The sequence below is a fragment of the Prionailurus viverrinus genome, chromosome D1 (genome assembly GCF_022837055.1).
Source record: "Prionailurus viverrinus isolate Anna chromosome D1, UM_Priviv_1.0, whole genome shotgun sequence".
NCBI lineage: Eukaryota > Metazoa > Chordata > Mammalia > Carnivora > Felidae > Prionailurus > Prionailurus viverrinus.
This window is the reverse complement of record NC_062570.1, coordinates 63098204-63125564: the sequence shown is the minus strand read 5'-3', so window position 1 is coordinate 63125564 and position 27361 is coordinate 63098204. Positions and strand designations below refer to the sequence as shown.

Sequence of the window (27361 nt, the reverse complement as noted above, 5' to 3'; positions counted from 1 at the left end):
TCTCTGTTGATTAGTTTAGTGGTCAGCTAGTGATTTAACAGAATTTTCTTTAATTGCCTGGAATGAAAATACTCCATTCTTTGCAGGTGGGGTCTGTGTGTGTGTTGAAGTATGCCTTCAACAGTCAACTAGGCACTTTATACTGCTACTATAATATTGGTTTTCTGCCGTACAGAGACTGAAGGTCAGCCAAGATAAGAGTTAAGGGCGTTTTACAGTCTTTTCTGAATATGCACTCATCCCTGGACATGTTTGACATGTCCCAGGAATATATGGAAGCTTTTCAAAGTAAGCACCTATTCCAGTGAGATATCTCACTCCCCGGCCTTTCCTTTAATGTTTTTGGTAAATCTGTGGTTTCCCCAGCTATAATTTCTTCTCTCAGGTGGCAGAGGCTACTCCATTTGTCTTTAAATGATTTTGACAAATGGTCATAAGTAACCACCACCCTATCCTGGGACAGTTCTGAGTTATGTGAAATAAAAGCAACCTCTTTGCACCTGTCCTTCAAGAAATCACAAGACGGGTCAAAATAAACAACTATAATTCTTTGAGAGCAATGTCTGCTCTGCTTCTTCCAGCACCATGGACCCTCCCATGAGGAACATGAGCTGCCATTTTTAAGACCACTGCTGAACTAAAGAGGGAGGAATCAGGCCGGGGTGAGTTAAAACATCACCGAGTTCTCTTGCTGAGATTCAGTCAACTTTTTCTTGATTAAATGTCACCTCGTTTCTGCAAATCTTTGACTAGTTTCCAGGGTTCTGATAAAGTTGATTGTAACAGTTTGTGATAGTTTATTTTCTGTTGTTGTTGGGGGACAAGCTCCTGTGGTTCCTTAGTATTCTATTTCACTGAGGTAACCAGAAAGGGTTTTACTTTCTGGTTGTTACATGCTTGTCTAGAAGGCTTTGCTGCAGCATACACAGCTTCTTTAGTGCCCAGGCCCTACACATCTTCCCAAGCACCCAGCTCCTGTGGTGCTTGGCAGCTACAAGTACCCAGTGGTCAGGTGCTTCCTGCACCATCTCCCTGGGGTAGGTTTATGACAGAGCATCTGGTGAGGTACCTTCTTGTGAACAACTGTCCTCAACACCCTAGATTGTGGATTTCCAGCAATTTCAACTGACACATCATCACAACAACTTCTTTTCTGTTTGGTGTATCATCTTGTGCCCTCTCCAACAGGGCCTGATTCTCAGCTCAAGGTGGGTCTTCCTGGGCAATCTTTCTTGTCTCTAGTGGTAGGGGCTGTTCCTTACATCTGCTATTGCTATATTCTTTAGAGCTCTCTCTCATTACTAGCCAATCTCTTGATAATCCAATCCTTGTTACAGTTGAAAATTATTTATATAAACTTTCCCTGTTTAAATTATCATGTGGTTTGTCTTCCCTGATTATAACCAGAATAGTATATATTGGAGGAACAAAACATACTGGAATTTGGTGTGAACAAATGATTTAGTGAAGATTTACAGTCAAATAGAAATGAATTTTGCCAACTAAGTTGTAAACTATATTAAAAATTCAAAAACATTTTTTAAATAAAAGTGATATGCTTAAAAAAATCATCAATAATGAATCAGAAGTAAACCCCCAAATTATTTCAGTAAAATCCAGCTTTCTTGTTATCTATTCTTTTTAACGAACAATCATATACATAGTGGCATAAAATAACATCTATTTTATCACTCTCACAGGTTTTGTGGGTCAGGAATTCAAAAAGAATACAGTGGAGTGGAGTGCAGTGGCTTTCTTCTACTCAAACAGGTGGGGATAATTGAATAGCTATGGGCTGGAATCAGTGGAAGGCATCTTGACTCACATATCTGCTCCTGGGTTGACATGATTTTAAGACTGGGATTAGTTTGGAATGTTGACTAGAGGACCTCCCCAAAGCTTCTTCATATGGTTTAGACTTCTCATTGCATGGCAGCTGGATTGTAAGAGAGAGCTTCCTGAAGTGAGCATACAGAGAGGAAAAATGCCAAGACATGCAGGTGGATACTTTTCGGCTTTTTCTGGCCTGGACTTCTGTCACATTCTGTTGATTGTCAGTGGATCACTAAGTCCAGCTCAGATTCAAGAGGGAGTTTAATAAGAATTAATCTCTTGGTGAGGAATTGTCAATGTTACATTGCAACAACCTGTGGGATAGAGATGTGTGATTCTTTGTAAGGTGCCATACCCAGTGAGATTTTTGCTTGTCTGAGAAAACCTTTATTTCTCCTTCACTTTTGAAGGATAATTTCACAGGGTAGAGAATTCTGGGTTGTTGTTTTCTGTCTCTCACCTGCTTAAATATTTCACTTCTCTCTTTGCTTTCTTGCATGTCTTCTGAGGTGAAGTCAGGTGTAATTCTTATCTTTGTTTCCCTATAGGTAGGGTGTTTTACCCCCTCTAGCTTCCTTCATTATTTTTTCTTTATCTTTGATTTTTGGTATCTTGAAAATGATATGCCTAGATGTAGGCCTTTTTTGGGGGGGCAGTATTTATCCTGTTTGGTGTTTTCTGAGCTTCTTGGATGTGGTTTGGCGTCTGACATTCATTTGGGGGAAATACTGTCATTATTGTTTCAAATATTCCTTTCTTTCTTCTTGGAATACCATTATGTGTATGTTACACCTTTTGTGGTTGTTCCATAGTCATTGGATGTCTTTTCTGTTTTTTTCAGTCTTCATTATTTTTGCTTTTCAGTTTTTGAGAATTCTATTGATCTATTCTCAAGCTCAGAGACTCTTTCCTCTGCCATATCCAATCTACTAATAAGCCTGTCAAAGTCATTCTTTCTGTTACAGTGTTGTTGTTTTTAATTTCTAGCATTTATTTTTGTTTTCATCTTAGTATTTCTATTTCTCTGCTTACATTGCCCCTCTGCTCTTTCATGATGTCTACTTTGTCCATTAGAGTCCTTGGCCTGTTACTCATAATTGTTTAAAATCCCCAGCCTGATAATTCCAAATACCCTGCCATGTCTGGTCTTGTGGTTTATCTTTTTCAATTGTATTTTGCCTTTTATATACCTTGTAATGTTTTGTTGACAGCTGGACATGAGGTATTAGGCAAAAAACAAAACAAACAAAACAAAAAACAAAAAAACCCCAAAACAACCACAACCGAAAAAACTTTATATAGACCTTAGTAATGTGGTGGTGGGGTGTGGGGGAAGGAAAAGTGTTCCATAGTGCTATGATTATGTCTCAGTGTTTAAGTGTTTTAGATTTCAGGTGTGGAATATGAGGTCACATGTGGGGCTTACAGTTTTGAGGAAGACTATTGACAGCTGACTTCTGCCTTTCTCATAGCCCTTGTGATAGGAGCTATTTCTTGGTTGGCTACTATGGCTGAGTGTTTCACTGCATCTGGATTGATGCCTCTTAGTTTTCTTAAGTTTATTTCCTTTTCAAAGTTTATTTATTTATTTTGAGACAGAGAGTGTGAAGGAGGGACAGAGAGGGAGAGAGAGAGAGTCCATCCCAAGCAGGCTTCACACTGTCAGTGCAGAGCCTAACATGAGGCTTGAATTCACAAACCACGAGATCATGACCTGAGCCGAAACCAAAGTCGCTTAACTGACCGAGCTACCCATGCGCTTCTTAAGTTTATTTCCTTTTGCCTCAGACTAGCTGTTCTCCCCAGGTCTGACTTCTTAAAACTAACCCTCTTAGTCCCATTCCCCTTAGCTTCTCACCTTCAGACCATACATTACTATAAGGTAGCCTTTGAGTTTGCCCATACTTACCAATGCCATAGTTAAATCTTCATGATCATGCACAGAGTACTTCAGCATCCTAGCTTGACATTCTGATCATCATATATGATATATGTAGACATAGCTAATTACCTTCTTTACCCAAGTCTTGCCAGAGCTGGAAGGAGTCATCCTGGAAATCTTTATCTTCCTGACCTGAGTGATATGTTTGGTTTCCTCTTTGGTATCCAGATATTGCTGCATAACCCTTCTGAATATAAAATCCCCTTTATCACTGTTTCTCCTGTGCTAGGGCAGACAATCATCATGGAGACTAAACTGGGGATTCAGGATATTTTTGCAGCTGAGCAGAGAGGACCATAATGGAACTTTTGAGTCTGGCAATTTTATCCTTTTTCTAAGCTCTCTCCAAGTTGCTGAGTTTCCCTCAACCCTGAATCAAGACTGTGAATTATGCATCCTCAAAAACAGCCCAGAGATCAGGAGAACAGCATCCCTGTACCAGACATATTTTACTGACTGTTTATGCATCTTGGGTTTGACACCTGAACTCTGACACTGACGGTTTGATTTCTATTTCTCCCTCTCCTAGTAAGTCATCATTGTGAACCCACTGTTTCTGTGATCTCCCATAATCTCTGTGTCCTTGCATCTCCCTTTTACCACTATCATAAAGTCCATGCCACTACAGAGGAGATTAAGGAAACAGGGACAGGCCACAGCCCGCAGAGGGATGCCAGACCTCTCTGTCTGCAGTGACAGAGACAGTGGCAGAGGTGACCAGATGTGACCACAGGAGTCCCTCAATTCTGACACACACCTGGGATTCGGTTATACCCCTTTCTGGCAGAGAGATTCAGCTGGGTTCCTTCTGCTATGGAGCACCCAGGATATCACTTTAGGTGAGGAGCATTGAAGCCCAATCAGCTCATCCCTCACAGATATCCACTATAGTATGCCAATAACCACTATCTCTCCAGTTTTTGTCTGTTTTGTCAAGTTCCTGTGATTCCTGGTTGTTTTACATATTCATCTATTTATTTGTAATGTAATCATAGAGACATTTATTAAGCAAACATTACTGAGTACCAGTTAGATTCTGGCACTTCTGGAACTTGCCCTGGGACTGCTGCCCTAAGCAAGGCATAGTCTCTGCTCCTTAAGGACTGACACACTGATGGGTTTTCCAGTGCAAGGAGTTAATGCCATGACACAGCAGTGAAATGATTTGATAGGAAAGAAACAGAGATATGCCATGCTGCCTTACAGAATTTGGGTATAGCTTCATGGATGATAGGTTGCTTGGACTGAATTTATATGAATAAATAGGAATTTACAACTTCATTTCTTTGCTAATTGTCCTCTGCTTCCTGGTCAGAGAGCTAAATATATCTTCACTTAGGTTCTTGGGAATAAAGTTCAGTCTGATTTTTATCTAAGAATCACTGGGGGATCTCTTGTTGACCTCAGCAATTAATTTTTAAAAAACAGCCCTAGGCTGTCCCTCCAGATTGACAAATCACACAACATAAAAAGGCAGATTGTACTCAGGCACCTGTGGGTCTGCTTCTCTCTCTTACCCACTGTATTTGGCTTTATCCTCCACTGCTCTGCTGACACTGCTCCTATCAAAATGATGGGTGGCCTTTCACAAGTGCACAGCTGTTCTCTGACTCCTCCAGTGAAAAATGAGACGTAGGCTAAAACCTGCAGTGGAATGGGTGTAGTTAAGACAAAGACTTAAGTTTCTTACAATGTAGAATGTTAAGCACTGAAATGTGAATTTTTGTAATTAACCTCTTCTGGAGGTCTGGATAAAAATATGTTAGTTACTCTTATTTGGATTTATAAGTGGACTTGAATCTGAAAGGAAAACAAAGACTGAGAGTTAAGTGCCCATCTGGCATTTCAGGTTTTGTAGCTGCCATGTTCAAAAGTTTGGAACAATACTATAGTCCTCACTGGTTCATAAGAAAGATACTCAGAGTGATCTATAGATGAATAATCTGAAGGAGCTGAGTCTTTCATAACTCTTTTTATATATACATATACATGTGAACCTTTCCTTTTGGTAGAAAAATATAATTATTTTTTAGACTGTGTCTGTCTTTTAAGACAAACATATATGCAAACACATCCAATATCAAGTGTTTAATTTTAATGCCCAAGAAGTGAGTCACATTGGGAAAGTTAAACAGAACACTTATTTAATTGGTACTACTTGCTAATATGGGGGTTTCAGAAACATTGAATTACTTTGTGGTAAGAGATAGATATAGCACAAATTTGAGATAAAGAAACAGATCCATGTGGACAAGTAAAAAGGAAAGAGGCCACTGATCTCATAATCTTTTCTTATAAATGTTAATAATAATGCTAACTATAATTGATTTAAGATAATGTATATGAGTTAACCTTTGAAAACTTTGTATACTAGTTTGAAATGTGTGATTTTATTTCATGGATTAAATGGACTAAGGATTTTAACCTCAGAAGTGACAAGATGACATCTGCATGTTAGGAAAAACCCTCTGACTACAGAGTGGAGACTGGTTTGAAGGGTATGAAATCAAAGTCAAAGAGATCTAAGGAAATATTCCAGGTGATAAAAGTTACGAGTGTGCACTAGTCAGTGATACTGGGGTTGAGAAGAATGAGTGAATATTAAGGAGTTAAACATTTAGTCAGCAGGAACTGTGAAAATGTAAAAGGGATGAGAGATAAGAATGAATAAGGACCATTTCAGGTTTCTGAAAGTAGAGTTAATTCAGTCTTGAATATGTTGCATGTGTGGTATAAATATTTAGTAAGCAAATGGAAAGTGAATTTGCATTTCAGAAAGGTATTTGACTTAGAAACCTAGATTTGGAAGAAAATAAAGTATATATGATTAAAATATTGTAAATCATGAACTCAGTCAGAGAAAATGTACAGAACTGGGAAGGGAGTAGAAGATGAAGCCCTGGAATCAATAACATATAGTGAACAGATAGATGGAGAAGGTGTTGGGATGGAGGACATAGGAGGAACACAGTAGAGTGCTGTGTCATGGAAACTGAGGGAAAATACTTAAAAAAATAACAGATTGATTTATTGTGTTCAGTAATGGCAAGAGGTGATATAGAGGATCCATTCAAGTGGACATTCCAAATTAGAAGTCATTGAATGGTAGTTTAGACATCTCTAAGCAGCATGATTACTCTTACCTGTAAATGAAAGTAGACCTATCTTAATTCAGGCATGTGGATGTCTCACCTTAAAGACATTATCTCAAGAACAGGGGATTCTCTTCTTTGTATCTCACTTTATTCTTGTGTGTTTCACTTTCAGGTTCTCTCTTCTCATGAAGGTGGTAGCCAGAGGTAGACACTGTGATAACCCCCCAGCAGTGGAGAAATCATGATTTTTGTTTCTTTTCTCTCTTCCTTCTCTAAGCCATTGACGATGGCCCTTAGTAATTCCAGCTGGAGGCTACTGCAGCCTTCTTTTTTCCTGATGGGCATCCCCGGTTTAGAGGAAAGCCAGCACTGGATAGCAATGCCGCTGAGTGTCCTTTATCTCTTTGCTGTAATGGGCAATGTCACCATCATCTTTATCATCTGGACTGACCCATCCTTGCACCAGCCTATGTACCTCTTTCTGGCCATGCTCTCTGGCATTGACCTGGTGCTGGCATCCTCCACTGCACCCAAAACCCTTGCAGTGCTCCTGGTTCATGCCCATGAGATTGGGTACACTGTCTGCCTGACCCAAATGTTCTTCATCCATGCGTTCTCTTCCATGGAGTCAGGTGTGCTTGTGGCCATGGCTCTGGATCGCTATGTAGCCATTTGTCACCCTCTGCACCATTCCACCATCTTGCATCCAGGGATCATAGGGCGCATTGGAATGGCAGTGCTGGTACGGGGGTTACTCCTCCTCCTCCCCTTCCCTATCCTGTTGCGGAGACTTATCTTCTGCCAGGCCACCGTCATAGGCCATGCCTATTGTGAACATATGGCTGTGGTGAAACTTGCCTGCTCAGAAACCACAGTGAACCGAGCTTATGGGTTGGCAGTGGCCCTGCTTGTGGTTGGGCTAGATGTCGTGGCCATTGGTATTTCCTATGCCTTCATCCTCCAGACAGTGCTGAAAGTACCAGGGGGTGAGGCCCGACTTAAGGCCTTTAGCACATGTGGGTCTCACATTTGTGTCATCCTGATCTTCTATGTTCCTGGAATGTTCTCTTTCCTCACTCACCGCTTTGGCCACCATGTACCCCATCATGTCCATGTTCTTCTGGCCACACTCTACCTCCTCGTGCCACCTGCACTCAATCCTCTTGTCTATGGGGTGAAGACTCAGCAGATCCGCCAGCGAGTACTCAGGGTATTCTCCCTAAAAGGATGGATCTGAACACATCCCAGTTATTATTTTCTGAGGCTCCTGTCAAAGGTACTGCCTGGAGTCCATGGCTGGTCTAAGCTATGTGGGTAGAGACCATTGCACAGTGAGGGGTCCTTCTAGTCCTGCTATCTCATGGCAAAGAACACCCCTGGGCACTTGGCTCCATCACTGTTTGGACTCCCTGAATAGCTGGATTTTTTATTATTTTCTTATCCTTTGTTTTGCTTCTGATTCTAACATTTCTCTATTCCTCTATCAAGGGGACTTGAGAAGTGGAGAAAAGATATATCTTTGGACATGCCATTTTTTTCTGCCTTCACCCAATGATTGTGGAACATCATCAAGTAAGGGAATGGGAAGTCCCAGCCTCTTCTTTGTTTTAGTTTTAGAGTGTCTTCACACCCTCAATGTTATTGCTATGAGCTCTAGGTCACTCAGCTTCCATGTAGCAACAGAGTCTGTCTCTAACCATTTGATACTATCAATATGTCAGGAAACACCTTTTTATTACAGTATGACTCTTACTCACATATTTAAATTAACCTAGGTAGGGAGACATGGTAATGGGTTCTTAGAAAAATGAGATACAAACACTATTTTCAAGGAAGAAATGTATATTGTAGAGTGCATTTCTTTTTAAAAAGGTCAGTCTTTTTAATTTATTCATATTTTTTATTAGGGTAAAGAAGGAATAAGACCAGTATTGAATGTATGTATGTTTTGTAAGTCTTAATTTAACAAAGTTAAACACCCATATATTAATATTATTTAATAACTACAAAATGTGCTAGAGTCTGATACTGGTAAACAAAGCTTTATTAATACATGTAGATGTAGTTTTGGCACTTGAAAGAATTTCTATTTCTGAAATGTGGATATGGAATGATGTCAGTTAGACCCCCGTCCCCACTTTTTTGGTAACAGGAACTGGGTAAAACTTGTAAGAAGATTGTTACAATTGGTGTATTGCATCCTGTTTGTTGGATGTGCCCTAAAATCTGGCTTAAACTCTTTTGTGTTCCTAAAAGGTAGCACATTTTGTCCTGTTCTGGAGGAAGCAAGTCACTGCTGCTTTGAGGTAGGATGCTCTGGTGTTGAGAGGGCTCTATCAATGGACTCCATAGTGGTCAAAAGGGGGGGGAATGGATGAGTTAGTGTTCCAGTTTCTCCTTTCTTGGTAAATTTCACTCCTAATAGTTTTCAGGTACAGAGACTTAAGTATGAAGTCTTCAGTTTGGTGCACACACATGGGTGAATTAGGGAGGAATTGTATGAGTTCTTATTGTGGGAACAATTACACGTTCTCATCACATTGGTTGTAGGCACAGGACTTGAACTCTGGTGAGTTGTCCTGAGGAAGTCCAGGTTGTGGTGTATGTTGTATCCCATTCACTAGAAAACAACTATGTTGGCTCTAGCGGTACTTTGTTTAGGTACTTTGTTTACTTTGTTTTATTCAAAGTAGCTGTTTGTTCTCTCATCCCATTTACACTATTTGTGGATTTTTGGGATGTGGGTATGATGGTGGGATCTGAAGAGCTTCTTGGATCACAAGATGGAAAAATGTACTGAAGATGGCAGAACAACACTGTAGAAGAGCCTGTGTTCCCGAAGCTGTCTGGGCCACCAACCCTGACTTAAACCTGAGATAGAAACTTGTATCTGGGTTAAACCCCCACTATATTTTGGAGAATCTTTTTGGTGGTGACTAACCTATAGGCTAAAAAGTAGATTTTTTTTAAATCTCAGATCATCTAAATGGGATATGTATTATGCTTGAAGGATGTCTTTTAGAATTTCCGTTTGAAAGATTTTAAACCTTTTTTTGGCCTCAATATCTGTTTGTTTGCTGTCATTGAAGTTTACTATCAGAAAATATTCATATCATATCTTATTGTTTTATTTTCTACTGTGGTTATAGTATATCCCCTATTTTATACCTAGCAGTGTTTATTTGTGCCTTCCCTGATTTCCTTGCTCACCTGTGCCAAACATTTATCAATATTATGAAAATATTTAAATGTTTAGATTCATAGCCATTCAGCTTAATGTTAGCACTGGCTTTTTGGATTTAGATTTATTGTCACATATTGTGCAGAAAAGACTGTACTGACACAGCTGCCCTGGCAATACAAGAACAATTCCCTCATCAGTTCACTAAAGGATTCCTTTCAATTTCTAAAATTTCAATTTATCAGTTCTATTGATTCCAAGCTTGTGTTATTTCTTGAATCTCGTAATAAGAACAATTCTCAGGTCTGTATCAAGCTGTAACCCATTCCTTTTCCTAACTCATAAGTCTACTCTCCACACATACATACCTACACTGGTTTGCAGATTTCTTCATTCTGGTGTTTATAAAGTTAATACGATCTGACTTATAAGTTCCAGAAATATTTGAAAATGTATGATCCAACCCTAGAACAATTCCCCAAATCTGGTAATTTTATTGAATTATTCTTACTGTTGTGTCTTTTTAGTTATTAGATTTCAAACTACATCACAGAGCTATAGTAATCAAAACAATATGGTATTGACATAAAAACTGACACATAGATCAGTGGAACAGATCAGAGTTCCTAGAAATAAACTCATGCATATATGTATAATTTAATTATAATAAAGTAGTCACAAATATGCAATGATAGAAGGATAATGTCTTCAATATATAATGTTGGGAGCACTGGATATTTACATGTGGGAGAATGAAACTGGATCCCTATCTTACACCATACACAATAGTCAACTCAAAATGGATTAAAGACCATTTAGGTCTGAATGTAAAACCTGAAACCATAAAACTCCCAGAAGGAGACATAGGGGGTAAACTTTTTGACATCAGTCTTCATAAAGAATTTTTGGGTTTCACACCTTAAGAAAAAGCATCCAAGGCCAAAATAAACAAGTAGTAGAACGTTAGACTAACTAAAAATCTTCTGTATAGCAAGAAAGCCATCAACAAAATGAAAGGACAATCTATAGAATATAGAAAATATTTGCAAATCATATATCTGATGATGGGTTAATATCCAAATTATATGAAGATCTTATATGACTTAATAGCAAAAAGCCAAACAGTCCAATTATAAGTGGGCAGAGGTGCTGAATAGACATTTTTCCAAAAAAGTTATACAAATGTCCAAGAGGTACATGAAAAGGTGCTCAGCATCGCTGATCATCAGGGAAATGCAAATCAAAACCACGATGAGCTATCACCTCGTATCTATTAAAATGGCTATCATCAAGAAGACAAGAGATAACAAGTGTTGGCAAGGATGTGGAAAAAAGAAACTCTTGTGGACTGTTAGTGGGAATGTAAATTGGTGCAGCTACTGTGGAAAGCAACATAGAGGTTCCTCAAAACAATAAAAGTAGAACTGCCATATATTTCAGCAATCTCACTTCTAGGTATATTCAAAGGAAGTGAAATCACTATCTCAAAGAGATATCTGCATCCTTAGGTTACATGTGCAGCATATTTTATAACAGCCAAGAAATGGAAATAGCCTAAGTGTTCCTCAACAGATGAATAAATAACAAAAATGTGAGATATATAGTGTTATATATGTGTATGTGTGTGTGTGTGTGTGTGTGTGTGTGTGTGTGTGTGTGTGTGTGTGAGACATGGTATATTACTGTAGTACATATATTGTGGTATACACATATATGTATATATATTGTGATGTATGTATATATTGTGAATGAATAACAAAAATGTGGTATATATACATAGTTGTATATATACCCACACAATAGAGTAATATTCACTCATAAAAAAGGAAATCAGTCATTTCCAACAACGTGGATGGAACTTGAGGGCATTATGCAAAGTGAAATATGTCAGTGAAAGACAAATACTGTATGTAAAATCTGAAAAAAACAAAACTCAGAAATGAGAACAAATTGGTGATTTCCATAGGTAGGATTTGGGGGTGGGTATAAAAAAGTATGATAACTTTGAGGGGAGGGGGGAGTAAATCATGTTGTCAGTCCAATATCTTGAATCAGAACTATTACAATTTCAGTGTAATTTTGTAACATTACTTGTGTTGTATATGTCCCATGTTAGACTAGACTCCAATTTACTTTTCAACTCCAAGTGTCTGACCTACTCCTCAGCATAACAAACATCCTCAATAATTATTTGTGATACTAGATTCAACCAGTGCACAAACGTCACACAGTGAATTTTTTTTCCTTTTATTAATTTTTTATGTGATTTTCTGTTTAGGACTAGTGGGACAGATTTTCCATCCAAGAATTAGCTGCTCCTCACCTGAGAGAAACAGAGTGCCTCCCTGAGAGGAGAAAGCTCAGGAGTGCTGTTAAAGATGGAAAATGCAGATTTCTCACTGCTTATCCCCTCTGCATTCCTAGCAGTGGAGAATGCCCACAAGGAATTAAAGAGGGATTAAAGTGAGAATAGTTAGGACCTAATAAATGTCATATGCTTGGCTTTCTGGTAAGTTATGATTAGAAAATGAAGGTGAGATCTGAGGACAAAAAGGAGGCCATCAATTTCATTCCCTAAATTTTAGGTCCTAACACTCCAACCACTCCCTCCCTTTGCTCAGATATGGTGAGATTTTATTTGAAAATTTCGTTCCAATGCAAATACCCAGTAATTTGCAAGGAGGATTGTAGACTCTCCATAAATTGGATGAAGCCATAGTGGAATGTAAAATGCAAAAAGAATGGTTGGTTTCAGAATTCTGTCCATGAAAGACATCATAAGCTCTATCCAGGTGAATTTATGATACTTGGATACAAAACAAGAGAGTCCATTGCTGTACTTACAGATCCTCCAGGTTGGCAGTAAAACAGACAGAACATATTTCCTATGTTTGAGATGCATGAACTCCACCCACTGCTCCCAACGATTCCTGTCCAATTGTATTGGTGATCCTTCTTCCCATATGGAAAAGAAAACAAGGGAGAGGAGAGGGGGAAAGATAGAGCAGGAACTTTCACTCCTATTACTTCTGTCTTGTGATGCGAGGAAGAAAAGCCTTGCTCTGGAAGTGGAGTGGAGGAAATAAAGTTCTTCCCCAATAGGCAGTAGATGACTCTTTTCATGTTCTTTGGGTGAGGTTGAAAATGTTACATGGGGGATGGGAAATGTGAGGAGGTAGAGGACACTTTCTTGGCACTGGGTCATAAATTATGTCTGAATAAATTTTGAAAGAATAAAAAAATTACACAGTATATTCTCTTACCAACATGTAATTATATTAGAAAACAATAATAATAAGATGTCATGAAAAACCCCAAACACATAGACATTTTTTTATATTTACATTCATGATTTATATTAAATATAATTTATTGTCAAATTGGTTTCCATACAACATCCAGTGCTCATCCCAACAGGTTCCCTCATCAATGCCCATCACCCACTTTCCCCTTTCCCCCACCCCCCTCCATCAACCCTCAGCTTGTTCTCAGTATTTGAGTATCTTATGGTTTGCCTCCTTCCCTCTGTGTAAATTTTTTTCCCCTTCCCCTCCTCCATGGACTTCTGTTAAGTTTCTCAGGATCCACATGTGAGTGAAAACATATCTTTCTCTGTCTGACTTATTTCTCTTATCATAATACTCTTCAGTTCCATCCACTTTGCTACAAATGGCCAGATTTCATTCTTTCTCATTGCCAAGTAGTATTCCATTGTATATATAAACCACATCTTTATCCATTTGTCAGTTGATGGGCATTTAGGCTCTTTCCATAATTTGGCTATTGTTGAAAGTGCTGCTATAAACATTGGTGTACAAGTGCCCCTATGCATCAGCACTCCTGTATCCCTTGGATAAATTCCTAGCACAAACACTTAGAAATTAAATAACATATATCTAAATAATTCATGGCTCAAATAAGAAATTATAGAGAATGTTAGAAAATATTTCAAAGTAACTGATAATGACATATAATAAAATTGTGCGAATGCAGATAAAGAGAATATAGAGGAAAAATTATGTTTTTAAATGCTTATATTAGAAAATAAAGACTTAGTATCAATTATCTAAGGTGACAAGAATTTAGAAAAAGGAAAATAAATTAAGCCTAAGGTAAAAAAAAGAATAAGGAATTAGTTAAGATTAAGATAGGATCAGGGTGCCCGGATGGCTCAGTTGGTTGAGCATCTGACTCTTTATCTTGAGTCAGGTCATGATCTTGTGGTTCTTGGGATCCAGCGCCCCAGTGGTCTCTGCACTGACAGTGTGGAGCCTGCTTGGGATTCTTTCTCTCCCCCTCTCTCTCTGTCCTTCCTTCATTCGCATGCATGTGTGTGTATACACACTCTCAAAATAAATAAACTTAAAAAATTAAAAAATATAAAAAATAAAAGTTGGATCAATAAAATTGAAAACAGAAATAAAGAAAATCAAGAAATTTTAAAGTCAATGTTTTGCAAAGATCAATCAAATCGATAAAGCCCTAATAACACTTATCAAAGAAAAACAGAAAGGGAGATGATATCAAGATGGCAACAGAAGTTGCTCGACTTTAATCCCGTTCACAAGAAGACCAACTAGCAACTATCATAGATAAGACACCATTAATCCCGTAACCCAAGGCATCCTCCTGGACCACAAAGACCCAGAAAGACTGCATTAGAAGAGTAAGAGTAGAGGTTTCACTTTGCCTGCTTTGCCTCTCTCCCAGGGCAGCACAGCACTGCTCTGAGAAGGCCTGTCCAGTTCCTCTAGTGGGAAAGGAGAGCCCAGTGTGGACATCCAGCTCCATCAACTTTGCAGGATGCTTTCTGGGAGGCCCACTCAGGTCTTGTCTCATAAGGATCATGAGTTAATCTGCATGGCTTGATCACTGGGCATCAGACAGAGATGGAAAAGGGGGCAGAGTTTTCTGGCAACCAGTGCTCAGATGCTGGAGGACAGCCTTCCTGCTGTAATGGAACCTGAGTAGAGATCTCAGGCAGTGGTCAGTCCACCTGCAAAGCTGAGCTCATGGCTCAGCTCCATCTGGCAGTGAGCTCAGTTGGCAGTTCTTCCTGATTTAGGACCCCAACCAATAGGCATTACCAGTCTTGGAGTCTATTCTATGACCCCATCCAGACAGGGAAGCAAATCCATAGCCCCACTCACTGTTGAGTGTAGGTTCCAGTGCATGACCAGGAAGTCTTGTCCTGGTTAAATGATAAAAAAAAAAAAAAGATTTTAAAAAGAATGATAAAATGATAAGGTGATTAAAAAATGATTAAAAAAAAAACACTTTAAACAAACAGAAAGCCAGCAGACCTGTGAAACTGTTGAGTATAGCCTCTGACCTGCATAACCTAACAGTGACCCTGGGCCTAGTCTAGCCTTGGAGCCTAGCCTATTGTCTCCCTTAGCCTATGACCCTGACTGATTATTGAGCATATCCTGTGGCCTTGCCCAAGCAGGGAGCCCAGCCAGTAACTCTGCCCAGTTGAGGAGCAGGTTGAAGAGTTGAAGCAGTTGAAGATTTAGGTAGTCTGTGGGCTACCTAACCGGAAAGTCTGGACAATGGATCCACCCAATCACAATAGTAAGCCTTGCCTGGCCACTGTTGCTACCAGCTGATCTGTCCTGTACAGAAAGCTAAGCTGATTGGTATAGGTCTTACCCTTCTGAAGCAAACCTGTAGAGTATGGAAAGGACATTGCTTACTCCAATGCACAGATAGCAATGCAAGGATACTAGGATCCCAAAGAAATCTAATAAAGCTCCAATAACTGACCCTAAGAAAATAGTGATCTTAACTATGAACTGTTTGACAAAGTATTCAGAACAATCCTTTTAAAGAAGTTCAGTGAACTACAAGAACACATAGACATACAACCAAACAATTAGATTAACAGTGCATTAAGAAAACGAGAATATTAGTAAAGAAACAGAAATGATTAAAAAAAAACCTAAACAGAAATCTTTACATTCCTTCCTTTTTCTTTATCTTTGGTAAAGGAGAAAAAAAAAATCACACAATAAATCTGAGCGGTTTTACATTAATTTAATCATCATAAACCCCAAAAGGTATTCAGTAATGTTTGTGACTGGAGTAATTGCCTGCTCAGAAAAGTGGTTCTAAATACACTGGAGAGGTAGAAAGGGGTCAGATTATGTATGACCTTGATTTCACTAATTAGGTAAAAATGTGTTGATTCTACTACATTCTAAACATGGTATGAGACACCACATTAATGGGGAAGAAAACTGACATGGATCTAGCCACCCAGTTAATGTTTAGTGTTGAGTAGCCCGTATTAAGAAAGCTAGTTTCATTTTATAGGCAATGGGAAACTACTGATATAATGTAATGTGATTACTGTAAAGGAATCTTAATAAAGGCAATGACCTTGACTACTTTGTTCGCATTTTTATCCCTGTGACTATCCTAGTGCTGGCCATATGTTTGATAATAAGTAAATATTTAGTGAATGGCTGAGATTTGCATAGTGTAAATTAGTTGCCCAAATCCATGCAGACACTAAACAGCAGAGTTGAATTCAGGATAATATAAAAAACAGGAAGTAGTATAGTTTCATTGAGAAATTCTGGAAAAGCTCAATATAACATTTCAGGATATTGAAAGTGTTATAATGTTTAAGAGGATGGCCTATGAAGTTGAGCAGATTGATATAGATTTGAATTTCAAGTCAGTTTCAAATCCTGTCCCTCACATCACAACTACTGGCACCCAGTAGCACCACAAGTTAAAGTGAGATTCAGGTTCCTATGAGATCCAGCTCATCAGCCCCATGGTCCCAGTAACCCAAACTAAGACTGTTCTCAGATGGTTTGGAAAAGGAGGTGGAACAACGTGAGGAATTGACTGCAGATCATAAAACCTTCTAGATTTTTTCATCAGAGCCCAGGAAGCAGCTCTGGTTCTGGTTACTGGATACAGGCAGTTGACTCCTTAAGTAGGACTCAATCTGTTGTGTCACTGGTAAGTTTCAGGGTTAAGGGAGGAAAGCCCATGTCGTGCTAGGCCCACAGAGGCTGAGTCACAAGAAGAGTGAGAACAGAGGACTTTTTCCTCATTCTTTTTTTTTTTCATTTATTATTTATTTATTTTTATTAAGAAATTTTTTTTAAGTTTATATCCAAATTAGTTAGCATATGGTGCAGCAATGATTTCAGGAGTAGATTCCTTAGTGCCCATTATCCATTTAGCCCATCCTCCCCCCACACACCCTCCAGTAACCCTCAGTTTGTTCTCCATATTTATGAGTCTCTTCTGTTTTGTCCCCTCACTGTTTTTATATTATTTTTGTTTCTCTTCCCTTATGTTCATCTGTTTTGTCTCTTAAATTCCTCATATGAGTCAAGTCATATGACTTTTGTCTTTCTCTGACTGACTAATTTCACTTAGCATAATACCCTCCAGTTCCTTCCACGTAGTTGCAAATGGCAAGATTAAATTCTTTTTGATTGCCGAGTAATACTCTATTGTATATATATACCACATCTTCTTTATCCATTCATCCACCGATGGACATTTGGACTCTTTCTGTACTTTGGCTATTGTTGCTAGTGCTGCTATAAACATGGCGGGGCACGTGTCCCTTTGAAACAGCACACCTGTATCCCTTGGACAAATGCCTAGTAGTGCAATTGCTGGGTCGCAGGGTAGTTCTATTTTTAGTTTTTTGAGAAACCTCCATACTGTTTTCCAGAGTGGCTACACCAGCTTGCATTCCCACCAACAATGCAAAAGAGATCCTCTTTTTCCACATCTTTGCTAACATCTGTTGTTGCCTGAATTGTTAATGTTAGCCATTCTGACAGGTATCAGGTGGTATCTCATTGTGGTTTTGATTTGTATTTCCCTGATGATGAATGATGTGGAGCATTTTTTCATGTGTCGGTTGGCCATCTGGATGGCTTCTTTGGAGAAGTGTCTATTTATGTCTTTTGCCCACTTCTTCACTGGATTATTTGTTTTTTGGGTGTTGAGTTTGATAAGTTCTTTATAGATTTTGGATACTAACCCTTTATCTGATATGTCATTTTCAAATATCTTCTCCCATTTTGTCGGTTGCCTTTTAGTTTTGCTGATAGTTTCCTTTTCTGTGCAGAAGATTTTAATTTTGATGAGGTCCCAGTATTCATTTTTGCTTTGGTTTCCCTTGCCTCCAGAGACGTGTTGAGTAAGAAGTTGCTGCGGCCAAGGTCAAAGAGGTTTTTGGCTGCTTTCTCCTCAAGGATTTTCATGGCTTCCTGTCTTACATTGGGGTCTTTCATCCGTTTTGAGTTTATTTTTGTGTATGGTGTAAGAAAGTGGACCAGGTTCATTCTTCTGCATGTCACTGTCCAGTTTTCCCAGCACCATTTGCTGAAGACACTGTCTTTATTCCATTGGATATTCTTTCCTGCTTTGTCAAAGATTAGTTGGCCATATGTTTGTGGGTCCATTTCTGGGTTCTCTATTCTGTTCCATTGATTTGAGTGTCTGTTCTTGTGCCAGTACCATACTGTCTTGATGATTACAGCTTGGTAGTATAGCTTGAAGTCTGGGATTGTGATGCCTCCTGCTTTGGTTTTCTTTTTCAAGATTGCTTTGGCTATTCAGGGTCTTTTCTGGTTCCATACAAATTTTAAGATTATTTGTTCTAGCTCTGTGAAGAAGGCTGGTGTTATTTTGATACGGATTGCTTTGAATATGTAGATTGCTTTGGGTAGTATCGACATTTTCACAATATTTGTTCTTCCTATCTAGGAGCATGGAATCTTTTCCATTTTTTGTGTCTTCTTCAATCTCTTTCGTAAGCTTTCTATAGTTTTCCGTGTATAGATTTTTCACCTCTTTGGTTAGATTTATTCCTAGGTATTTTATGGGTTTTGGTGCAACTGTAGATGGGATCGATTCCTTGATTTCTCTTTCTGTCACTTTATTGTTGGTGTATAGGAATGCAACCGATCAATTCTAGCAGTTTTTGGTGGAATCTTTTGGGTTTTCCATATAGAGTATCATGTCACCTGTGAAGAGTGAAAGTTTGACCTCCTTGTGGCTGATTTGGATGCCTTTTATTTCTTTGTGTTGTCTGATTGCAGAGGCTAAGACTTCCAATACTATGTTGAATAACAGTGGCGAGAGTGGACATCCCTGTCTTGTTCCTGACCTTAGGGATAAAGCTGTCAGTTTTCCCCCATTGAGGATGATATTAGCATTGGGTCACTCATATGGCTTTTATGATCTCGAGGTATGATCCTTCTATCCCTACTTTCTTGAGGGTTTTTTTTTTTAATTTTTTTTTCAACATTTATTTATTTTTGGGACAGAGAGAGACAGAGCATGAACGGGGGAGGGGCAGAGAGAGAGGGAGACACAGAATCGGAAACAGGCTCCAGGCTCCGAGCCATCAGCTCGGAACCTGACGCGGGGCTCGAACTCACGGACCGCGAGATCGCGACCTGGCTGAAGTCGGACGCCCAACCGACTGCGCCACCCAGGCGCCCCTCTTGAGGGTTTTTATCAAGAAAGCATGCTGTATTTTGTCAAATGCTTTCTCTGCATCTATTGAGAGGATCATAAGGTTCTGGTCCTTTCTTTTATTGATGTGATGAATCATGTTGTTTTGTGGATATTGAACCAGCCCTGCATCCTAGGTATAAATCCCACTTGGTCGTGGTGAATAATTTTTTAAATGTATTGTTGGATCCGGTTGGCTACTACGACTGTTATGAATTTTTGCATCCATGCTCATCAGGGAAATTGGTCTGTAGTTCCCCTTTTTATGGGGTCTCTGTCTGGTTTTGGAATCAAGGTAATGCTGGCTTCATAGAAAGAGTTTGGAAGTTTTCCTCCATTTCTATTTTTTGGAACAGCTTCAAGAGAATACGTGTTAACTCTTCCTTAAATATTTGGTATAATTCCCCTGGAAAGCCATCTGGCCCTGGACTCTTGTTTTTGGCAGATTTTTGATTACTAATTCAATTTCCTTACTGGTTATGGGTCTGTTCAAATTTTCTATTTCTTCCTGCTTCAGTTTTGGTAGTGTATATGTTTCTAGGAATTTGTCCATTTCTTCCAGATTACCCTTTTTTTAAAAAAAATTTTTTTTTCAACGTTTATTTATTTTTGGGACAGAGAGAGACAGAGCATGAACGGGGGAGGGGCAGAGAGAGAGGGAGACACAGAATCGGAAACAGGCTCCAGGCTCTGAGCCATCAGCCCAGAGCCCAACGCGGGGCTCGAACTCACAGACTGCGAGATCGTGACCTGGCTGAAGTCGGCCGCTTAACCGACTGCGCCACCCAGGCGCCCCCAGATTACCCATTTTATTGGCATATAATTGCTCATAATATTCTTATTATTGTTTTTATATCTGCTGTGTTGGTTGTGATCTTTCCTCTTTCATTCTTGGTTTTATTTATTTGGCTCCTTTCCTTTTTCTTCTTGATCAAAGTGGCTAGTGGTTTATCAATTTTCTTATTTCTGTCAAAGAACCAGCTTCTGGTTTCATTGATCTGTTCTGTTTCTTTGGTTTCAATAGCATTGATTTCTGCTCTACTCTTTATTAGTTCCTGTCTTCTGCCAGTTTTGTGTTTTATTTGCTGATCTTTTTCCAGCTCTTTAAGGTGTAAGGTCAGGTTGTGTATCTGAGACCTTCTTGTGTACGTTCTTCCTTCTTTAGGAAGGCCTGGATTGCTATATACTTTCCTCTTATGACTGCCTTTGCTGCGTTCCAGAAGTTTTGGGTTGTGGTGTTATCATTTTCATTGGCTTCCATATACTTTTTAATTTCCTTTTTAACTGCTTGGTTAGCCCATTCATTCTTTAGTGGATGTTCTTCACTCTCCAAGTATGTGTTACCTTTCCAAATTTTTTCTTGTGGTTGATTTCGAGTTTCATAGCATTGTGGTCTGAAAATACGCATGGTATAATCTCGATCTTTTTGTACTTACTTAGGGCTGATTTGTGTCCCAGTGTATGGTCTATTCTGGAGAACTTTCCATGTGCACTGGAGAAGAATGTATATTTTGCTGCTTTAGGATGATATGTTCTGAATATATCTGTTAAGTCCATCTGGTCCAATGTGTCATTGAAAGCCATTGTTTTCTTGTTGATTTTTTGATTAGATGATGTGTCCATTGCTGTGAGTGGGGTGTTGAAGTCTCCTACTATTATGGTATTACTATCGATGAGTTTCTTCATGTTTGTGATTAATTGATTAATATATTTGGGTGCTGCCACATTTGGCACATAAATGTTTACAATTGTTAGGTCTTTGTGGTGGATAGACCCCTTGATTATGATATAATGCCCTTCTGCAACTTTTGATACAGTCTTTATTTTAAAGTCTAGATTGTCTGATATAAGTATGGCTACTCTGGCTTTCTTTTTTTGACCATTAGCATGATAGATGGTTGTCCATCCCTTATTTTCAATCTGTAGGTATCTTTAGGTCTAAAGTGGGTCTCTTGTAAACAGCATATATATGGATCTTGTTTTCTTATCCATTCTGTTATACTAATGTCTTTTGATTGGAGCATTGAGTCCATTGACGTTTAGACTGAGTACTGAAAGATATGAATTTATTGCCATTATGATGCTGTAGAGTTGGAGTTTCTGGTGGTTTTCTCTGGTCCTTTCTAATCTTTTGTTTCTTTTGGTGTATATACATGTATATACACATGTATACACACATATATACACATGTATATATATATGTATATAAATATATAAAATATATATAAATATATTTACCTTTTCTCCCCTCAGAGAGTCTCCCTTAAGATTTCTTGCAGGCTGGTTTAGTGGTCACAAACTCATTTACTTTTTGTTTGTCTGGGAAACTTTTTATCTCTCCATCTATTTTGAATGACAGCCTTTGCTCGATAAAGAATTCTTGGCTGCATATTTTTCTGTTCAGCACACTGAATATATCCTTCCAGTCCTTTTTGGCCTGCCAGGTTTCTGTGGATAGGTATGCTGCACACCTGATCTGTCTCCCCTTGTAGGTTAGGGACTTTTTTTCCCTTGCTGCTTTCATGATTCTCTCCTTGCCTGAGTATATTGTGTATTTGACTATGATATGCTTTGTTAATGGTTGGTTTTTTGTTGAATCTAATGGGAGTCGTCTGTGCTTCCTGGAGTTCGATATCTGTGTCTTTCCCTGGTTAGGAAGGTTTTTCTCTATGATTTGCTCCCATAACATTTCTACCCCTATTTCTCTCTCTTCCTCCTCTGGGATCCCTATGATTCTGATGTTGTTCCTTTTTAACGAGTCACTGATTTCTCTAATTCTTAAATCGTGCTCTTTTGCCTTCATCTCTGTTTTTGTGTCCTTCATTATTCTTTATAAGTTTTTCCTCTATATCACTGATTCTCTGTTCTGCCTCGTCCATCCTTGCCGCCGCTGCATCCATCCATGATTGCAGCTCAGTTATAGCATTTTTAATTTCATTCTGGCTATTTTTCATTTGTTTTATCTCTGCAGAAAAGGATTCTAATCTATTTTTGACTCCAGCTAGTATTCTTATTATCATGATTCTAAATTCTGGTTCAGACATCTTGCTTGTGTCTGTGTTGGTTAAATCCCTGGCTGTCATTTCTTCATGCTCTTTATTTTGGGGTGAATTCCTTTGTTTTGTCATTTTGAAGGGAGAAAAAGAATTAATGAGGTAGAAAAATTGAAATTAAGAAAATTAAAATTAAAAAATATTAAAATTAAAAATTAAAAACACTCCCACACCAAATCGAATAGATGATGCTAGATCCAGGTGTGTTTTGGTGTGAGTGTAGAAAGTGGTTTGACAGATTAGAGAAACAAACAAACAAAAAGAATAAAAGGGAGGGAGAGAAAAGAAAAAAAAAGGAAATCGTTTGAGAATTTGAAAAAATAAATACACTAAAGTAGACTACAATACATAAAAGTAGAGAATATAGTAGAAAAAATTATAGAAAAATATTTTTAATAAAAATTAAAAAGAAATATGAATTTTTTCATTTTCTGTGTTTAAGAAAAAAGAAAAGAAACGAAAAAGAGAAAAAAGATAAAAAAAGAAAAATGGAAAAGAAAAAAAAGAAATTGTTTGAAAATTTGAAAAAGTGAATACACTGTAGTAGACTGAAATAAAATGATGGGAGTAAGATAGATTTGAAAAAATATACATAAAATCAAAAAATATAATAATAAAAATTAAATAAAAATATTTTTAAAATAAATTGAAAGTAAAAATGAAGTTTTTCTATTTCTGCATTCAAGAAAGAGAAAAGAAATGAAAAAGATTAAAAGAAAAAGAATGAAAAAAGAAAATTGTTTGAAAATTTGAAAAGATGAGTACATTGAAGTAGACTAAAATAAATTGATGGAAGTAAAGTAGAATTTGAAAAAATCTACACAAAAGTAAAAAATATAGTAATAAGAAAGACAGATATATTTTTTAAAAATTTTTTTAACGTTTATTTATTTTTGAGACAGAGAGAGACAGAGCATGAACGGGGGAGGGGCAGAGAGAGAGAGGGAGACACAGAATCGGAAGCAGGCTCCAGGCTCTGAGCCATCAGCCCAGAGCCCGACACGGGGCTCGAACTCACGGACCGTGAGATTGTCACCTGAGCTGAAGTCGGACGCTTAACTGACTAAGCCACCCAGGCGCCCCAAAGACAGATATTTTTAATAAAAATTGAAAATAAAAATGAGTTTTTTCTCTTCTTGTATTCAAGAAAAAGAAAAGAATTGTAAAAGAGAAAAAGGAGAAAGAGAAAAAAAATTGAATAGATGAACCTGTTAACAGATTGAAGTAGTACTGAAATTGCTTCGTTTTCCCCTAGAGGTCAGTCCATGTAGCTCTTTATAGTCCATAGATTAAGCTGGCGGTGAGGTTTGTGTTCTTGAAGAGTGAAGTTGGCCCAGTTAGGCAGGGCCCAGTGTAACAGCTCCGCTCTCCAGTAGATGGCGCTGCTAGCCTACTGGGGTGGAGTGTTGCCGTGCATGTTGGTGCACATGCGTGGGAGCGTTGAAAAATGGCGCCACTCAGCCACCCAGTCTGTTCTCCTGGATCAGCAGTCGCGCACTGGTCCTCCGTCTTCAGCTCTCGTCCACTCCCCGCTTTTTCCACTCTCCGTGACCAGTCCCCAGGTAGTACCTCTCTCCCAAGTTTTGTCTCAGATACGGCTGTTTTCCCTGGCTCCTTACTTCCGAAGGACTGCAGCTTTGACACGCTCCACCCCTCTGCGGGAGGGTCTCTCTGAGCGATGGCTGACTGAGCAATGGCCTAATGTCGGCTGCACCCAGGAATGCCCGCTGCATCCTGCTGTTGCCGGTGCCCTGAGATTGCAGCCAGGCGCCAGCCCACCCCCCAAAAAAATCGTGAGACAGTGTAGCAGCAGCATTTCAGGCACCATGGAAAATCGCCACACACATTTGACACCAGGCTTCACCCTCACAACCTTGCTCCAGCACCAGCGAATGTGGCTGCCTTCCGGGGTCTGCTGGGACCAGGTGGCTTCAACAGTCTCTACTAAATGTCCTTCCAGCAGTGGAACCACTTTTCCCCGTGTGGCCTGAGAACCTCCTGGACCCCACTCTGTTCCTGGGGATTCACCTTTCCCCCCAGAGCACCACCAGGTATTGAGCTGTGGAGTTGTAGACTTTGCTCTCCCTTTGTTTACAGTCTTAATGGAATTTAAACCCTCTCCTTTCTCCTTTCTCCCTTTTTAGTTTAGTCCCTGCAGCTGTTTCCAATTTCCACTTTCTCTCCAGCTGCTTTTGGGGAGGGGTGCTTTTCCCATATGCTTTCCCCCTCCCCAGTTTCTGTCCTCTCTCCACCTGCAATAACGGTTCCCTACCTTTCAGGCCTTCTTGCTTCCCAAGTTCAGCTCTTTGTGTTGCATATCTGCTGAATTCTGTGGTTCAGGTTGTGCAGATTGTTGTGTTAATCTTCCAATTGGTTTTCTAGGTGTGTGGGATGGTTTAGTGTTGGTCTGGCTGTATTTCATGGACATGAGACACACAAAAAGCTTCCACGTTGTTCCACCATCTTGGCTCCTCCCCGATTCCAAAATTCTTAAAGGCATTCGAAATGTTGAGAGTACTGATTTCTTGTTTTCAACAAATATTATCTTGTCTTTGCAATATCTCTTGACTGGTAAATTGCAAATATTGGATATAAAGGAATATAGTATATAGCAGGTGGAGAGTTGGAGAACTGCTTGATTCCTTTAAGTATAAAGAGTATGAAAATGTGGTTTAAAATATTTTAAGAAAATTTTTTAAAGAATGAGAAGAACTTGATTATTAGTTGGATGTGTTGAGATGTGTGAGAAGGAGGGAAAGATGACTATGCATACTGATAATTGTGTGGATTTTGTTATCTCCAGTTTTTGTTTATTCAAGGAATATTGGCATAAAGTTCTCTTCTTATGAGTAAAAATAGCAGTTGGGTTCCTTAGAGCCAAACATAATTAACCTGGTGGCCTGGTCATAGAGCTGTCCTTGCTTAACCCTGTGGAAAATAAGATTCCTAGGTACACGGTATTTCCTGAGATGCTCATGTTAATTCTGAGTATACATCCTATTGTCTCCACACACAAAGAAGAACATTTTGATAGATTCTTCCCTTAAAAATAAATCTAAATGCCATTCTTAATCTTCAAGGTCCTGAACTAGTCACATATGTGGTTTCCCACATATCATGTGTATACTACTGTCCTTCATCTAGTCCTAAAATCTATTTTCTCCAAATTCCTTAGGTGAATTTTGTAGTCCCCAAATCACTATGACCTCAGGTTTCCCCAGAGGTGCATTTTCCACTCTCTGTGACCAGTCCCCAGGTAGTACCTCTCTCCCAAGTTTTGTCTCAGATGCGGCTGTTTTCCCTGGCCCCTTACTTCCGAAGGACTGCAGCTTTGACCTGCTCCACCCCTCTGCGGGAGGGTCTCTCTGAGCAATGGCTGACTGAGCAATGGCCTAATGTTGGCCGCACCCAGGAATGCCTGCTGGATCCTGCTGTTGCCGGTGCCCTGACACTGCAGCCAGGGCTGCATAGTCTGCATATTGTGGTGCATAGTCTCCTAAGATACTAAGGCTTCAGTTATAAAACAGATCTCTTCTGATTTGTGGTGAGGGTATGGGGCTTATGTAGTCACACATCCAACCCTGAGCTCAGGGAAGGGTCAGAAGTTAGATGGTGCTTTCATCTGATTGGCCAACATGACTTTACATACTTGAGAGGAACTTTAGCTTGTTGAAATGAATAACAAGGAGTAGATTTATCCTCTCACCAAAGCAACAACAAAACATTGGACAAAGTATATGAAATAATGGTTCTGAAGACACTGGACCTGAAGAAATGGAAGACAATGATCCCTGAGAGATAGGAAACAAATGTCCTGTTTATTGGACAAAGATTGTTACAGCTTATTGGAGAGATATTCCAAGACATTTTGAAGGAAGGGTGAACTTAGGTGTAGTCTGGTAGTCTTTCTGTATTCAGGAAAAGGACATGGGAATCAGGGAAGGCCAAAGTATCTAGAGTTCACAGGGTAGAGTATTAGTGCAGAGAGAACTGCATAGAAAGAGAATTCCAAAGATCTACAGAGGGCTCTCTAACATGCATGTGTGGAAACTATTAAAAAATATTTAAGGAAACAAAAAACAAAAACAAGACTCATATAATTACATAGGGATCTCTGGATAGATTTTCAGAGTTTCTATATTGAGACTTGTGTGCCAGACCCTTTTATTCTCTCATCAACTCATCTTTGGATGGGGGTTTCCCCAGGGGGAGAGCAAAACCTTGGAGAAGACAACTCCCATTGGCAAAGGCAGTGCCCCTAGAAGAACACAGCTGAATGCCCTGCCCTCATCACTGTTACTGTTCAGTGTGAAAGAGAACATCCTGACCAACACAGTAAGTCAAGGAAGAAAGAAGCGTTTTAAGGATCAGAGTAAAAATTGTTCAACTATAATTATTTTTATGTGATATAATGAGTAAACTTAATAGTTTTAGAAGTAGTTATATGTTCAATAAGATATTTAGATATAATAAACTGTAAAAAAATCAATAGTTGTCTTTATACCAACAAAAATAATCTAGAAATAATAGACATTATCCGCCATTTATGTAATAGAAAACTTATTAACTTATAGAAATTGGCATCTTTAAATACACAAGAATGCTATTTTAAAATTATGCTTAAAGTATTACAGTGAAGACCTGATTAAGTGTTGAGATAAACCATGTAAATGAAAGACACATGAACATTTTAAAGATGTCTGTTTTCAGGGGTGTCAGCATGGCTCAGTCAGTTAAGTGTCCGACTCTTGGCTTC

General features: G+C 38.9%; 1 protein-coding gene and 1 long non-coding RNA gene across 3 annotated transcripts in view; both read left to right on the top strand.

Annotated features, from left to right (window-relative positions):
- The window catches only part of LOC125177234 (uncharacterized), a 57628-nt gene extending 30695 nt beyond the window's left edge, over positions 1-26933 (top strand). The window contains exon 3 of one of the 2 annotated variants that reach the window (XR_007156540.1): positions 26812-26933. This is a non-coding gene — a long non-coding RNA (uncharacterized LOC125177234). Of the gene's footprint in view, positions 1-581; positions 648-26811 lie in introns of those variants that run through there. The other variant, XR_007156541.1, reaches the window with a different exon arrangement.
- LOC125177223 (olfactory receptor 52L1) lies at positions 7112-8107 on the top strand. The gene has a single exon (XM_047879350.1). It carries the CDS (start codon positions 7112-7114, stop codon positions 8105-8107), a length of 996 nt encoding a protein of 331 aa, XP_047735306.1.
- Positions 26934-27361: the final 428 nt, after the last annotated feature.

Coding starts and splice junctions, on each gene's coding strand:
- LOC125177223 (XM_047879350.1), top strand. CDS start 7,112: ATGATTTTTGTTTCTTTTCTCTCTTCCTTCTCTAAGCCATTGACGATG.